Raw genomic sequence first — 17,620 nt, forward strand, 5'->3', positions numbered from 1 at the left:
ATAACTAGGAAATCTTTCATTTAATACATGTCTTGTACATGCCAGCCTGAATTACCAATCTCTGGTTACCCAGAATACATTACTTCATTAAAATAGTGTTTTATCTTTATGGCTTTAACAGGCAGTTCCTCTTTCCACAGAGAAACCTTCTACCGTATCCCGTACCTTTCACCCCAAATCTGCATTGTGGAACACAAAATGTATTTATTTTCTGAACCCCAAGTGTTTAAAAGCAGTGCTTGTAGACATGCACATATCTGAACCTAGTTTATGGTTTCTATATATTTCTGTTCGGTAGTGTTAAACATTCCCAGTTCTTCCCACTGAATCTATTGGGGCAGGGATGTTGTCACCTTGGATTCCCCGCCCCCATACAATCCTGTTTACTAGTACCCATACAACAGATGTGCCAGTGTACAGATCTGCCCAGTGTATAGAAGTGTGTTATACTGTCCACTCTCAGCTCACATACTTTCTTTCCGTAGATGCACATGAAGATACAATAGCTTTGGGGATCCGATCAGTTGTTCCTGTTAAGTAAGTAGAACAAAGAAGAAAGCAAAAGGGAGGCTAAACAAGCAAGCAAACCTTAACTCTTTGAAGCCAAACATGCATCATTATATACATAAAAAAAATAAAAGATTTTAGTATCCCCATGTATGGAGCTCTCTTTAATGCTAGACCTAAAGAGATCGGTAAGGTTTGGTTGTATTTTAACAAACAATCTTGTCCTTATCCAGGTTTTGATTTGAAAACTGAATTTTACAAGGCAGAGCTAAGTTTGGGAAATCCTGTGAAAGCAGTGATCCTTAGGAGGAGTGGGGGAGTGGTTCCTGCATCACACCACTATGGCCACTATTTCTACCAGGAAAATCCTTTCCATAAAGAGCCGCTGTCACTGATGGATAAAAACAATGCGTGCCTCATTCCTGGACACACTGATAATGCAACAGAAGAGGAGTCACTGTTTTCACTATCCAACCACACTTATCAGTTAGATACTACTGTTTCATGTGAAGAGTGCATGTGGAACCTTCTCAGAGCCTCAAAATGAGTTCTTAGGATTATGCAAGAACAACAAATTCCCAAGACAATAGCACTGGGCTTTCCAGCTGTGATGTGTGGGTTGTGGGAACAGGGGCCAGCAGAGCAGAGAACCAAGGCCTCTGTGCACCTTGCTTTTAGCTTGTCTATATTGAGAGGTTCTGCATAGAATTCACTTGAAAAATGGCTAGCTTTCTCTCTCTCACGAACCCTGTCAGTAGCTTAGTATTCCATGCTCTCATTTATCCCCTTTACTGAGACCATCTGTTTAAATCATTCTTTTTAGAATATTGCTTTCCAGAATTAGCATTTTTAAAAAAAACAATTCATTCCCATTTTGATCATCATTTAATTTCTTTCCCCGTGACTCCTCACAGATGTTAGAATGAGTAATCGTAACTTAGGCTTTTTCATGACTGTGGAGCATGAATTGTCTGGGCCTGGGCTTTCTCACATGAAGCCCCTGAGTCTCTTCCACTCTGGTGCTTCCTCATATTTGATGTGAATCTTTCCTGGCATGCCTGTTCTCCCATTTCTGGCTTGAAGACCACTTTCTTCTAAGACACTGTGGATTTAGAAATGCAAGTAAATAATTCTGCTTTATATCTTGATACCTCGCCTTCCTTTTATCCTGTCCTTTCTTCCCTCTTTGACTTCTACAATATGTGCATTTACTATGCTGTGTTATGTTTATTGCATTCTTTTCCCCAACTGACTTGGAGATCCTTAGATGGCAGAACTACTGGCCCTTCTAAAGCCACGTACCTACTCTAGGAACTGGCAGTACAGCATAGTGATTAAGAAAATCTATTCATTTATTAAAACCAGTTTATTAACCAAGTATGTGAGATGTATGTAGCATTAACATACTACATACCAGGAGTAGAGTAGAGATTAAGACAGAGGCTTTGTTCACAGTGTGAACACAGGATAATAGGAGAAATATATATGACATCAACCAGTAAAACTAATGTAGCATGATAGAATTAGGGAACAGGCTACATTGGTTAGATACAGCCCAGAATAAATGACTAAGCTGAGAAAATCAAGATTCACACACTAGGTCACTCAGCTTTGGCCAGTTTCTCCTAATACCACCAGAAAGGCCACCTCCACATGGGAAGAGTGGAGACCTCCGTGCTGCTTTCTTCTGTATTCTCTGTGTCTGATTCATAGCCTGTATTTCTGAAGGAGCTAATCTGAAGGAAGCCTGGACCATTCTTTGTGCCCTTGGCCACTCTTGAACCACGGTCAACTCTTAGATCTAGCTCTTATCCAATGATTTCATGTTTGCTTGGTTTTGTTCTGGTTTTTTGTTAGTTAGTTAGTTTGTTTGTTTGTTTGTTTGTTTAAACTCCTCTGTAAGCATTTTCTACCATTACTCTTAAGGATTTTCTCTCTAAACTGGCGTTGACTATCAGGAAAGACTTTGGGATTGAATAAACACTGAGTTTGATGGTGAGTAACATCAGTCATTCAACTAGACTTGGACAAACTACCTTTTACAAGCACCAGTCTTCACAACTATAAAATAAATACTTTTGTCATCCCATGAATTGAGATAATTATGGAATTCAGTATTTGATGCTGAACATGCAGCAGCTCGGCTCACTCTCAGAAGCAGCATCCTGATGGTGCTGGATGGCAATTGGTCTTCTAGAACAGAATGAATTTTCAGTCATATTCCCACTTTGATCTTTATATGTGCTAGTAATTTTGTAAGGACCAGAACATTCTATTAACAGACAAACAATTTAAGTGCTTTATTTAAGTGATTTTATTTTCAGTTTTATTTTGTATTAACATTTGAGTTCATCCATATTTTCATCATTTTTTTCCTCATCATAACCATTTTGCATTGAATTAGTTCTTTGGTGTACTTACTGGCACTAACAGTTTTAACCTTATATTTCCTAGAACATAATGCATTCATTAGCCTACATATTATCCAGATTATTGGAATCATGGAATCAATCCATGTTTTGGTTCATAAGCAATGAAATAGAATGGAAATAAATGTCAATCATTCAAAGTGAAGCTTTTTCTCCTGCCTTGACTCTGTAAAGGGGATGAGTGATTGACTTGTAATTTGATATCATTATTTTTCTCACACCTTATATTTTTCTTTAATTTGCAAGCATCTATCTATACCATACTGCCTGGATCATAAAGTGCGTTGACAGTAGAATTTATCTACTTTTTTGAACGAGGTAAAATAAAGTTGAAAGGCATGGTCCTACACCTGTGCATGTAAATGCAGCTCTAACTGGGCTTAGTGGACTTAAAAGAAAAAGACAGCAGGATTACACAAAGTTGGGAGAGGAAGTGATGGTGAGATAGAGAAGGGTTTGGAGGAGCGAGAATGATGATGGATTTGTTCAAAACCTATTATGTGCATGGAATTATTAATAATTCAAATCGTCAATATGAAACTATCAGTGATAAAAACAAAAAGAAAGTAAGTTGTGTGGAAACAAAAATTAAATCAACAATTAAAATGGAAGAAAAAAGGAAGTTGAATGTCATTTGTTTTCTTTGGGCATCCTGCCTTTGACTTGATGCAAAATCCCCTCTCTTTCTCACACTACTGTGTCGTGTGTCTCTGATGTGTCTAGACATGCAAAATGAGCTGCTGAAATGGCTTACTACTACTTCTCATGGGTCCACATCTGTAACATTGAAATGTTTGGCATCTATCATTCTAAGGCAGGCCGTAGGGCTTTCCTTCCCAGATTGAGTCTGAACGCATTTACACAGCTGTTCAAGAGTAAAGTCCCATGTTCAGAGTTGTCAGAGACCCAACTCAGGACTACATTTTACAGTCCAAGCAGTATGAAATAGATGAATGCATAGAAACAGAAGAAAAATATAAGATCAAATCAGTGAAATCAAATCACAAATAAATTACTCATCAGCTACGGCAGAAGAAAAGAGAGAAGCTTCATTTTAAAGACTGGCATTGATTTCCATATTCTTTGCTTATGGACCAAGAATGGGAGTGATCCTGTGGGTCCAATCATCTGGATAGCATACAGGTTAATGAATGTATCATATTCTATTCTGTACCAGACTTTTGAAACCACAGTTGCTCAGTGGGTGGAGTTTCCGCACCCACTGTGGGTTTGTTATCCCAAATTCAGATTTAAGCTTCCTTCTTGTTAGCATTCAGGCATCTACACCAGCCTACCCTCGAGGACCCAGTGATGACAGCAGAACATGTCAGCAACAGAAGCCAAGATGTGACACTGTGACTGTCCATGAGTCGCGCACTCACCCTATGTGCATGCACTCTACCCCCTTATAAAATGAAAGCGCCTTCTCTCCCAGCTTTCTCTTCCTTCTGTTCTAGGTCAGAGGCCACCTCTGCACACACACCCGTCCTGCCCCAATAAACCTCTAACATGAGCCCTGTTGCATGGTGTGACTTTGTGGTGCCTCTTGGCTCCAACCCACTAAGGAACCTTCGGCCATTAAATCATTACATTTCTGACCGTTTTCCTTTTTCACAAGTGTGCCAGCCCCTCTCCTAAGTGTCTACTGTGTGTTCTCAAGTGTTGTGTGAACCCTAGCTCAGAAATCCTTCTGAACGGAGTTAAAAATGATTAGATTCCTTGCCTGTTTATTCCAGTCTATTGTGATTGGGTTATGTGCCAGCATACTCAGGGACTAAGCGGCACATGCCTGTCCTGAAGTTGTCAATTATGTAAAATGTGTGTCTATTTACCATGACTGCAAGCAGTACAAGCTGTATGCAATTAGATATTTAGGATCATGTCCTAGTAGCCTTATGATCTTAAGCAAATTATTTATTATAACTGCGCCTCAGCTTTCTCACTAGGTGACAGATTTAGTGATAATTTCTACCTTCTGAGGGTTTGTGATGCTAAATGCACCAATGTAGGTCACATGCTTCCATAAACCTCTGTTACAGATTCAACAGGCTGCTGTTACTGCATCATACCAGTTTCTACTGCTTCTTTCTCACCTCCACTTCTAATTTCTCTTTCTTTCACACACATACAAACGAGAGTTTAAGGCCAAGATTGATCTTGACACTGCTGATATTTTATACCTGTGTGTGTGTGTGTGTGTGCATGTGTGTGCTCGCGCGCGCACGCGCATGTACGTATATATGTGTGTATGTGGGGCAGACCTCAAATCTACAACCCCCTTGCCTTTACTTCTTACATACTGGAATTACAGATGATAGGTAGATAGAGAGATGATAGATATATAGATATATATAGGCAGATAGAAGATAGATAGGTACATACATACATACATACATACATACATAGACTCCGCATATGAGAGAATAGAGGTGGCATTTGTCTTTCCTCTCCCAATTGCCTCTCTTTAGTTCCCTTCTTCCCTAATATTATCACTCTCCTCCTTTCATGACATATATATATATATATGACAATATTTACGTGTGATATATTTAAATAAACATATTAGTTCTAGATTTTGCATATGAGAAAAAAATGTTTTTCTGAATCTGCCTTTCTTCAACTTGACATGATGATCTCTGGTTTTATCCATTTTCCAACAATTGACTCAATGTTATTCTCCTTTACAATTAAATGATAACTCTGTTGGGATATGTGCCATATTTTATCTAGTCATCTGTTGATGGACATCTTGACTGGTATGATAACTTAGCTATGGTTAACAGTGCTGTAACAAACATGGATGTCCAAGTATCAATCCCTGTGCTATATTGACTTAGGTTCCTTTAGGTTTATAGCCAGGAGTAGAATTTCTGGATTATATGACAGTTCTGTTTGATATTTGTGGAGGAACTTTCATACTTCTTTCCATAGTGACTGCACTAATTTGTATTCCTACCAGCAGAGCACACATGTTCTTTTTTTCCCAGACATCTTCCCTGGACTTTGCTGTCATTTGTTTTCTTAATTATATGAGTTCTGACCCAGGTTGAAATGGAATATCAATGTAGTTTGAATTTGCATTTTCCTATTGCTAAGAAAATTGAATTTTTTCATGTAATTATTGACCATTTGTATTTTTTTCTTTTGAGAACTGACCAGTTAATGTGCCACTTGTTGATTGAGTGATTTTAATTTGGAGTGGTTAATTTTTAATAATATATGTATATATGGCGAAGATTTACTCCAATTCTGAAGGCTTTATTTGCCTTTAATCACATTAAAAGTGGGTGTATATTTGAAAGTACTTGTGTATGCTATGTGTCTAAAAAGTTATTTTATATTTAAAATAGCATATCCGATAACAAGGACTTTCAATTTAACCTTTCCAAATGAAAATCATCCAGTCAACAAATGAGCATATTAGCTTGTCCCAGAATTGTACCAGGTACCAATAGAACCTTTACGTCTAGGAGATATTGGCAAAGAGCACTGACCTGGGAGCTGGCTCATATCAGTCTGCGCTGGAGAGGTCACAAGGAGCCTGAGACTCATTGATGTATAAAATAAGACGGACAATTCAATGATTCTGTTTTGAGTGAGGAAAAACACTTGAAAGTGGTGCTCGTGTCATGGGAGAGAAGTCCTGTAGAACCTGAATGTTCTTAGCAATGAAGATGGCCATGGAGTATATGTGTTAGCAAGAGCAGATGAGGCAATCCTGGATAAGCCCCTGGATTTCTTTGTACCAGATCTTGAGAGCAAAATAGATAGGTGTTGGAGAGAAAAATAAGGGAGCTTCTCGGCTGACTCCTGTATTGCTCTCAGTGGAGGAGGTACGTTTGAAAGCAGCAAGTTGTAGCACTCAAATCTTAAAAAGCATTTAAACTAGGTGCTTTAAGCCTTGACTTACAAAAAAAATAATGGGCACAGACTGCAGTTAAAGGATGTGACAATGGTGACAGTGGATCTCCATTGTCAGTTTGACTGGATTTAGAATTACCCAGGAGACACGTGTTAATTCCAGAAAGGGCTAACTTAGGGTGGAAGGGCCACTCTAAATGTAGGCGGCACTATCTCATGGGATTAGTAGGAAAAGTAGAGGTAAAGCAAGCTCCCTGCTCTCTGCTTCCTGGTATTTCCAGCAGTGAGAAGCTATCTCACTTCCCTGCCATGGTGGACTGTGCCCTGTCAGATGGTAATCCCAAATAAGACCTTCTTCTCTTCGAGTGCTTTCTGTGAGCTACCTCACCATAGGCATGAGAGGGGGAAAGCAACTAATAGAAGCAACGTAGAAACCAGAAACTGGGCCACATGGCCAGTTGTCCAAGTTCAGCTAGATTGTCCCCAGTCTTCATTAGAAATGATCTTGAAGAGTTGGGGAGCAAACATTGAAAGATCACCTCAATGTTGTAGGTGATTTGGAAAAGAAGTAGATTACAGCTCTTGAACAAGAGTGGAAACAGTGTGTAGCTATGTGAGAAGGAATTTTGACTCGAACTTTTATTTTGAAATGAAATTACTTATTATAACTGAAGGATATGAATTATATAAGATCCAGAATTTTATTCTTAAGGACATTAATGTTCAGAGTAAACTGAATCTTCCGACCGACATACTGATATTAAAATATTTTTCTTAATTGTTAGGTACCAGTTGGTTATGACGCCCTAACAGTCTTGCTATTGTTTTAAATGCTTCCTAAAGTCTGCCTTCGGTTTACTCCCTTTTGGTGAGAAAAGTTTCACTACGTAGTCCACACTAACTTCAGACCTGTACTCTTTTCCTTCAGTTTTCAGAGTCTTGAGATTACAGGCCTCCCTCACCTGGCCTTGGTTTATCTTGATTTTTAGATTTCATGTATTTTATGATAGCAACCTCCTTTTGTCAAGATCTGGCTCCAGTCATTTAAGCTATAGATTTTGTTGTGACATTGTAACTAACTATGCAAAGTATCATTATAGTATAGTGTACAGTAAAATATAGTATAATATATGTAGTATAATAAAACATGGAGATGTTATGGGAAGAATATACTGGAATGAGCATCTACATGTACCCTGGAGTCAGAAGCTTGCCAAGATTCCCACAGACATGCCAATGATTAGCTAAAAGAGATCTCGGTGCCACTGAAGAACAGGAAGGGAAAGGGGCCCTTCCGCGTCTCATAAAGCTTCACTCAGCAAAGATTCAATGTGTTAGATGGTTATGCATTTGAATTTCTCTGAAAAATCAGATATTTATACAAGGAAACATGCAGCTTGCTAGTAAGTAAGAATTAATCGAAATGCTAACCGTATCCATGGTAACACCTCTGTATTGGGCATCACAGTTTATACATAAAGTACATACATAAAGGATGCCCAGCTTGGGAGAAGGCTGAGCCAGAAAGTGCTTGTGTCACAAGCAAGAGGACCTGAGTTTAGATCCCCAGCTCTCATGTAAAATGCTAGGTATAGCAAACAGAGACAGAGGAAGTTGAGGCAGACAGATCCTGGGGGCGTATTGTCCACTCAGTGTAACTGAAACAGGAAACTCCCGGTTTAGTGAGAGACCCTCAAAAACTAGGATGGAGAGAGGTAGAGTGAGATAATCCAATATTAACCCCTGACCTACACATACATGCACCCCTACACAAACATGTCCACTTATGCACACTTTCACACAAATGCCAAAGGGGGCGGGGAACGGACCCTACTAAGAAACAATGTCCAATAATAAGGCCTTTCAGAGATCACAGGCTCAAGTTCTAAAATGCTTACAATACATAACTAATTAGGGTTTGAAAACATTCCCAGGGCCCGTGTGCAGTGTTTCTTAGGGTGCACTTATTCCTGGGCTTCTTCTGTGGCCCAGAAGAAATTCCTCTACAAGAGTGCAAAAATAAAATTTTAATGTTGCTCTGCAGTACACTCAGAGTTGGAACAATCTAAGGCTGATGTCTGGTAGTAAATATTCCTATCTAAATATTGACTCCTTCTATAAAGATGAAAGCATAATGTCTGATGTCTCCAGAGTATTTTCAGTCTAATGGATGAATTGTCAAGATTGTCAGGCATGGTAAGAGCCATAATTAATGAAATTTGGAAGGCAATAAGTTAAATAATTAAAAATTCCTTCCATATTTAGAACTTCCATGATTTATTTCTTATGAAGTTTCTGCCTTTATTACTGGGCTGCTCCCCACAAAAAAAAAAAAAAAAAAAAATCTTGGTCACGTTCAGGGAAAACTTCTTCTAACTGTTTTGTATGAAGAAAACAATAGTTGTTTTTATAATAATAACAAATGCAAATGCAATACATATCCAGGGCTTACTGATGGATGAGATTAATATAGAAGAGAAATATAAATAGGCACAGCCATCATGAGTAGGCAAGGAATAAGTGTCCACAAGAGCCGCCACATAGAAAGCAAGCCTTTGGACAGAGGTTTGCATGCACTCCTGTGAGAATCCGGTTTATTGTCTCAGTCACAGGTTGATGAGTCCTTGCCAGCACTAATCTATGTCCTTGTCTGACTGAGAGCATGCTGACCTGGCTCATTACGACTATCAAGCCCTCCTCCTTGGAGCGTTCTGGGTAATAACCGGTGTGTGTGTGATCCTGGCAGCACAATGCAACACTATGTCCTGAATGTGCACTTTGCTGGGGCCTCAAAGACAGACATATTATTCCAAGGACATGATGTTTGCTGAATAAGGTGGTCATGGCTCCCACTGGGATGTGGTCACCTCTGATCCAGGGCCCATTTTCTCTGACATCAGAGATGTCACCATGAGCTGAGTGTAAAGACAGCTCTCGGGCATCGGTGTCTGTAACCTCTGGTCTGTTTACACTACGGTCACTCAAGCTGTGACTGTAGTCACTGGTGTTAGGAGGTTAAGAGTTGCATTTGTGAGCAGAGCATTTGAAAAGCCAATTGTTTTGACATCACTGTTCTCTTTCCTCTGACTTCTGTGGTTGCACAGACTCTGTACGTGACAGCTCAGCTCATCTTCAGCAATACTGAAGTGGGAATGTTGGACTCTGCCCAAATGACAGCCTTGTTTACTTCCTTGTGTCTCTAGATGACAAAGAATGGCACCGTGGAATCTGAAGAGGCTAGCACTCTGACAGTGGATGACATTTCCGATGATGACATTGATTTAGACAACACAGAAGTAGATGAATACTTCTTCCTACAGCCCCTGCCCACCAAAAAACGGAGAGCCCTGCTGCGTGCCTCTGGAGTGAAGAAGATCGACGTGGAAGAAAAACACGAGCTGCGAGCCATCCGCCTGTCTCGAGAGGACTGTGGTTGTGACTGCAGAGTGTTCTGTGATCCAGAAACGTGTACCTGCAGCCTGGCAGGCATTAAGTGTCAGGTAAGGGCTGGGATCTCAGGGCATCTGAAGAAAACATGTCACATGCCACCCCAGAAAGAAGCAGTCATGTTGTGTATATTGAGTTTTTTTAACCTGGGGGAAAAAATGCTGGAAAGGAAAGACACATAATTCAAGGGGGGGGAAAAAAACCCTAATTCAAGGGTATTCATGAAATGCCTGTACATACTGTGTATACTGTGAATGGCAACTCAAACTGCAGCTGAGTTCATTGAAAGCGTGTCCTCCCGGATTATGTCATTACATCAGCTTATTTTAGCTTTTTTTACATGCAGTCTGGGAGAGGACACTGTCTATTCCATTTGAGTTCATATTTTCTGGTTCATCCATGGGGTATAAAATAATAATTCATCACCAGTGATACGGACTCCTGGAGAAGTTCTTAGTCAGACAGACCTTAAAAGACTAAATTGCATTCTTACCTTATCTGAAGTAGGCATTCCAGGAAAACACTGTGCTCAATGTCATTTCTACAGTGAACAGGTTGAGATGTTGTCAAACTCACAGTGGAATCTAACTAGACATATTTTTGTGAACAAGGTTTACTGGGGCACACCTACTGTGTTTATCTGTTACTTGTGATAGATTTCATTCTTCAAAGTACTGGGGTGACATGGCTGCGAACACACAAATGTTATCATACCCCTTTCAATTAAAAATAACGTGAAGTTACAATTCACAGCACATACTCAGGGCTGCTAAGGTTTCCTAACAAGAAAAGGGTGTCTGTCTTACTGGGGCAAGAAGATTGGCTTGAGCAACATGAGGAAGGGGTAAGGAGAGGACTTTTTCAATTTGGGAATATCCTCATAAACAGTGAAAAGTCAGTGTCATTCCACAGAGCCTGAAATTTGACTCCGTATGAATTAATAGTGGGGAATGGCCTCGCCGGCTTTGCCTGGTGATTACACTTTTTAAAGCTTCAAGTTGAAAACCAATTAAAAAGAAAAGCAGTAGTTTACCAATTCCTGGACAAGGTGATTCTCTGGCCCTGTCCATCCGTAATTCAGCAGAGCCTTGTAATTGATTATCTGTTCTTGCTTTATGCAGGAATAGCTTTACTCATTTAAAAGGAGAAAGTCACTCAGGCAGCTGAAAGCAAAGGACAGTTCCCTTCCACTCAGCTGATGCAAACACATTCACCCTTTCCCTCTCTCCTTTTCCTCTCTGTTTTGAGTACAGCGCCTTGTGCATACAATAGGCAAGTCCTCTACCCCCACTGAGCTAATGTTTGAAAAATATATTATTTTGGGAAAGGGTTTTACTAAATTGCCTGGGCTGGTCTTCAGCTTACAGGCCTTCGGATTCCCTGCTGTTACATTTATTGGCACAGGGTAAATCTATTTGAGTTGGGCTTCTATTCTCAAGCGGGAAGTAGGTCAAGGGACCGGTATCTACATATCAGTGGTGTAGTCAGCCTTTCCTTTGGGCTGCCGGCTCACAAATAATGTCACTGAGACTTATTATTAATTATGAAAGCTTGGCTTTAGCTTGGGCTTTTTTCCAACTAGCTCTTATAACTTAAATTAACCTGGTTCTATTGATCTACGCCCTGCCATGTGGCTCGGTTACCTCTCCTCTGTCTCGTATGTCTGACTTCTGCGTTGTCTCTCTGGCATCTCCGCCTTTCTTGTTCCCAGCATTCCTCTCTCTCCCCGGAAATTCTGCCTATGCTCTCTTGCCTACCTATTGGCCATTTAGCTCTTTATTAAGCCAGTCATAGTGACATATGTTCACACAGTGTAAACAAATATTCCCCAACATTAAATGTAGCAAGCATTCTTGTCAGACTATCTTTGGATAGCCAGCCCCCAAATAACAACACAGAGACTTATTATTAATTATGAAAGCTTGCCCTTAGCTTAGGCTTTTTTTCCAACTAGCTCTTATAACTTAATTAACCCATATTTTTTAATCTACATTCTGCCATGTGGCTCGGTTACCTCTCCTCAGTACAGCATGTTCAACTTGCTCCCAGTCTCCTGGCAAATCACACCCACCTAGACTCCTCCTTCCTATCCTCTTCTTCCTAGCTATTGGCCATTCAGCTTTTTATCACACCAACCACAGCAACACGTCTCCACACAGTGTGAAAATATACTGCAACACAAGGGCCCACTGAGAAGGCAAAACAGTGAGACTTGAGCAGTCTGGCATTGTGCGGCCCCCGAGTAGTGTCATTCCAGATACCTGGAGCAGTGAAGGTCATCTCATAAGATGCAAAGGAAAGAACACAGTAGCGTGGCAGTGGTGGCATGGAAGTGAGATTAGTCTAGCAGCCTGGGAGAACAGTCTGCGTGTGACTTCAAAGTGGGTGGGTGCGTTGGAATGCAACGGAAGGAACCCCAAGTTGCAAAGTGGGAACAAAATCAAATGCAAAAGAGAAGGAAAAGTAGAGAGTGGAAAATAAGAAAGCACGGGGAGGGTGCAGGGAAATGTAAATTCTCGCTTATATCCACAGCCCACCACTCTTTTAAATATACATCTAAAACCAGCTCATTGGTAAGTCTTCACTTCTCCTGCTCGTTTTCACTTGCAGCTTATTCGTCATTGGCTGTGGCCCAAGTAGGACTTGAGTGCACTGTTTAATTCGGAGGAGTTGTTAGAAAGCCCTTGATTTGATTTGGTCTGCAATAGTTCCGTGGTGCTAATCTGTGTTCTTCCTTCCAAGGTGGATCGTATGTCTTTCCCATGTGGCTGCACTAAAGAAGGCTGTAGTAACACAGCAGGTAGAATTGAATTTAATCCTATCCGTGTCCGGACTCATTTTTTGCACACAATAATGAAACTCGAACTCGAGAAAAACCGGGAGCAGCAAATCCCCACGCTGAACGGCTGCCATGGTGAGATAAGCGCCCACAGTACTGCCATGGGCCCCGTCGCTCACTCGGTAGAATATTCCATTGCAGACAATTTTGAGATTGAAACCGAACCCCAGGCCGCCGTGCTGCACCTGCAGGAGGAGTTGGATTGCCAAGGAGAGGAGGAGGAGGAGGAGGAAGAGGATGGAAGCAGTTTCTGCAGTGGAGTCACCGACTCAAGCACACAAAGCCTGGCCCCCAGTGAATCGGATGAGGAGGAGGAAGAGGAGGAGGAGGAAGAGGAGGAGGAGGAAGAAGATGACGACGACGACAAGGGAGACAGCTTCGTAGAAGGGCTCGGAGCCCACGCTGAAGTCGTCCCTCTTCCTTCTGTCCTTTGTTACTCTGACGGTACCGCCGTTCATGAAAGCCACGCAAAAAACGCTTCCTTTTACGCTAGCTCTTCAACTCTGTACTACCAAATAGACAGCCACATCCCGGGAACTCCTAGCCAGATCTCTGACAGCTATTCTGAAAGAGATACTATCAAAAACGGTGCCCTTTCGCTGGTGCCTTACACCATGACCCCAGAGCGATTCGTTGACTATGCCAGACAAGCGGAAGAGGCCTACGGGGCCTCCCACTACCCGGCTGCCAACCCGTCTGTCATTGTTTGCTGCCCCACTCCCGAGAATGATAGTGGGGTGCCCTGTAACACCTTGTATCCTGAACACAGGTCCAATCTTCCCCAAGTGGAATTTCACTCGTACTTGAAAGGCCCCTCCCAGGAAGGGTTTGTCTCCACATTGAATGGTGACAGCCACATTTCAGAGCATCCTGCAGAAAGTTCTCTGAGCCTTGCCGAAAAGAGCCGATTGCACGAAGAGTGCATCAAAGCCCCCGTGGTGGAGACGGTCCCTGTTTAGTTGCCTAAATTATTCTATTACAGGACCAAATCTTCTATTTAAGCCACTGTATTGCATTTGCTGGGCTCATCGTCGTTTAACCTGAAGACCAAGAATATTTGGACTGTGATTAATCTTCCAGACAGTATTTCTTTTTCCTTCCTTTCTAGCTTCTCAACTGTGGTGTGGCACAAATTAAATACAGTCGCTGTGGGGATTTTAAACGATTTTGAACTGTTTTGATAGAAAATGCTAAATTGAAAAAAAAAATGCATATCTCACAGTTCCCTACCTGTCAAACTGTGTGAACCCTGCCAAGCTATGCAGATCATAGCTCCAAGTTTTAGATTATCGGGCCTGTGCAAGATTGTTAACTAAGACTAGAAAATACTCAGATTTAGAGTCCTAATTTTCGATATATCTGAAGATGATGGTGACTTTTTAATGTAAAAGTAATTATTGTAAGAAAAAGATTGAATCGTTTCTTGTGTATTTTATTTATGGTAGTTTAGAAGTCACGCTTTGATGAAAATGAACAGCATGTTCACTGAAGCTGCAGTTGTGTCCGCTAGCACCACAGAGCATGCCCACAAGGATTGCACCTGGAATCCACCCACATTTTTATGATCATGACTGAGCAGATTTGCAAATACTTTCTTAAGGATGAGATAGGCCTATTTTTGCTATTTGGGACAAATGAGTCTATATGTGCAGGTCCTTACGCAGTTTTCTCTAAAGTTAAGAGTTAGGACAATCCTCTGGTGAGGGTCCAGTTCACTGCCCTCCCTCAGCTGAGATCGACGGAACTGCCTTTCTTTTTTAAACAGTGTCATCTTGTTTATTAGCTTAGACAGCACCTTTGAACTCTACTCCTCCATCAAAATGCACTTTAGTGCCCCTTCATGGTACCTCGTGTGGGGTGGAGTCTCAGAATTCAGAACGCTTTGAAATCAAAGTTTTTTAATTATAAAAAAGTTAACTATTGTAAGGTTCATACAATAGCGGATTCTTCCAATGGCGTGAAGAAAATGACTTGGTTTCCTCCTTCATCACTCTGAGGACCTAACTCAGTAACACAGAGGAGGCTGGGGAAGAGAGAGAGAGAGAGAGAGAGAGAGAGAGAGAGAGAGAGAGAGAGAGAGAGAGAGAAGAGCACAGCCTCGGAAACAATCTATTCTACACCATGATCAACCCATCTCTACAAAAGCAAAAACATGTAATGAGATTTCCACTTGTGGCTAGCTGATTGAAGGCAGGCCTCTACTTACATACTCATTAGGCCTCACTTTTCTGAAGCATTTTTCTTTGTCTTGCCTTAGCACCGTAGTCCAGAATGCATTGCAAAGGCAGCCACCTCGCATTCTCTTACTAAGTAAAGAGAATGAATAGAAAGGAAACATGCACTGCCTGCCTCTGAGTTGCCTACTTGGTGCCTGGGAGAACTCTGAACAACTTTTCTTCCTGTTAGCTTAAGTAACTATCGGACAAGTGCTATGGTTTCCCCCAGTGCAATGGTTATGCCGAATCCATTTCCCAGTTTTGACATTCTATTGTTCCATCATTTCACATGTTTTATGTCTATTTAAAATGTAGACGCACCCTGCTATGTAGTAACTGCATCCCTAATGTTTTTTATGCCTCCTAGACCTGGGTATTTAGATATCTTACGGGTGTCAGTTCCTTACAACATACTATTTTATTTGCTCAAACTTCAGTGTGCTGCAGAGTCCTGCAGTGAGAAGTTTCTATTTAAACTGGATGTGGGGAAAGTGTGTTTGCTTATGGAGTTGGTTCCTGCCTGTCTCAACACCAGGACACTCAGGGCCAAATCAACACTAATTATTACCAACATTAAAAGCACTTTGGGTTTGTCACGCTCTAGAAAGCAGTAGTGGAGGTGGGTTGCTCCTTTTGTTGATTGGTGGGGCTACTCTGATAGGCGTTTGCTCTGACTGTGGTAGTATGGCCAGAGTTATGTGCAGTGTTACCGTTTTCGGTGTTTGAGCTCCAGTTTCCCTGGCCCCTGCCTACACAGTCTGAAGAGCAGGGACCCAAAGAGGAAAGGACAGTAGGTTGTTGTTCCCTCGTTCAAGCAAATGAAAGAGTTCTGGGTTCCACCTTTGCTGGACCGTTCCAGTCTCTGAAGTACTGACTGGTGAGGCACTCTCAGGCTATCCTTAGGACAGAGTGCGGGGAGGCCCAGGGCAAGCCTGTCTAGGGTAGAGTTGAGAGGTCATGTCAGTCCAGTTCCTGAGTCCTTAGATACGTGTATTTCAGTCACGCCTTATTTTACAAGGCTTGAAGGCTGCCTTTTTGTATTGGGCTGGGTTTCTCTTTTGCAGCTTTATTTTTCCCAAAAGGGACACTTCAAAAACAGAGCTTTCTTCCTCTCTCTATTCAGTTGGGATAGAAAGTTTCACTCTGCTAAGGATAATTACCTTTCTAAGCATGAAAGAGCTGCCATTCTAATTTTTCACATACCTAAGTAGTCCATAGACATCTCTCACAAATCCTAATGGGTATAGGCTACCTATTTTAACAACAACAACTAAAATCCTATGTACTTTATCTGTGTTATACATACACAAACACAGAATACAGGTGTACCATACCCTAGAATGGGACAGATTTTAGGCAGTAGCTAGTAATGAGTACTGGATATTTAGTTCCTACTTTACAATCAGATTGTTTTATCTAAAAAAAAAAAAAAGAAGAAAAATTTGAAAGCGATTCATAGAAAATATTGGGTTAAAGTTAAAAATAGTATTAACGAGGAACTATCTCATTGTGTCTTCCTTTCCCAGTAAAGAACTGATAACACAATGATTCCTCTGGATTGTTCTCCCATTAACAGACCTCCTATTTAATAAAAACTGCCCACACGCAAGGCAAGTGCCACAGTGGTTTCTGGTTTTCAAAGGGAGGGATATAGTTGGATTCAGCCAGGTGGAGACACTGTAAGTCTTTGCACCAGGGCACAATGCTGTGACCTGCAGGTGTCATGCTGCTTCTGTAGTATATCTAACCAATTAGAGTCTTTGTGTGTGCACACCTCCCAAGGCTTGCAATATCAAAGACACAGCCCAATGCTCCAGACCCTATTGTTTTAAAGATTTGATTCCCAGCTATACTCCTGACCAAATTGATTTGCAAGTCAAGTGAACTAATCAGCCTCATCCCCTTTATCTTTTTTTAAAATTTTCATTGGTAAAAAGAAATCAAAGACCATTTTTAAGTACCCCCCCAATATATTGACCATCAGTTACTAAAGTATAAGTTAAAATTCAATTGTCTCTCTTTTTTTTAGTAGATTGAATAATATAGCCTTTTTGAAGACCAGTCTTTGAGGTAATTATGTTTTCCTCGTCATATCATGCCAATCATGTATAAAATATCTAACATTTCCTCAATTGGTGAAATCCATGTAATCACATGACCCAGCAGTACCAGCTCCTCTAGCACGCTCCTAGGAAACAGTACCAGTTACAGAAACTTGCCACAGTTCTTCAGACATGCAGAGGTTATACCGATTACATGCTAGGCAAAATTGTGATTTAGATTTCATTAAACAAGAATATGTACCATAAGTTATTTCCTAA

At 41.0% G+C, this 17,620-nt stretch overlaps 1 protein-coding gene across 2 annotated transcripts in view; it reads left to right on the top strand.

Annotated features, from left to right (window-relative positions):
* Csrnp3 (cysteine and serine rich nuclear protein 3) overlaps positions 1–14,369 on the top strand; it is a 78,817-nt gene extending 64,448 nt beyond the window's left edge. For both annotated transcript variants that reach the window (XM_059259164.1, XM_059259165.1), the window contains 2 exons: positions 10,001–10,297; positions 12,987–14,369. In XM_059259164.1, coding sequence (XP_059115147.1) covers positions 10,001–10,297; positions 12,987–14,042 — 1,353 coding nt within the window. In that variant the 3' untranslated portion in view covers positions 14,043–14,369. The remainder of the gene's footprint in view (positions 1–10,000; positions 10,298–12,986) is intronic.
* The last annotated feature ends 3,251 nt before the right edge of the window (positions 14,370–17,620 follow it).

Source organism: Peromyscus eremicus, chromosome 4, assembly GCF_949786415.1.
Source record: "Peromyscus eremicus chromosome 4, PerEre_H2_v1, whole genome shotgun sequence".
Taxonomy (NCBI): Eukaryota; Metazoa; Chordata; class Mammalia; order Rodentia; family Cricetidae; genus Peromyscus; species Peromyscus eremicus.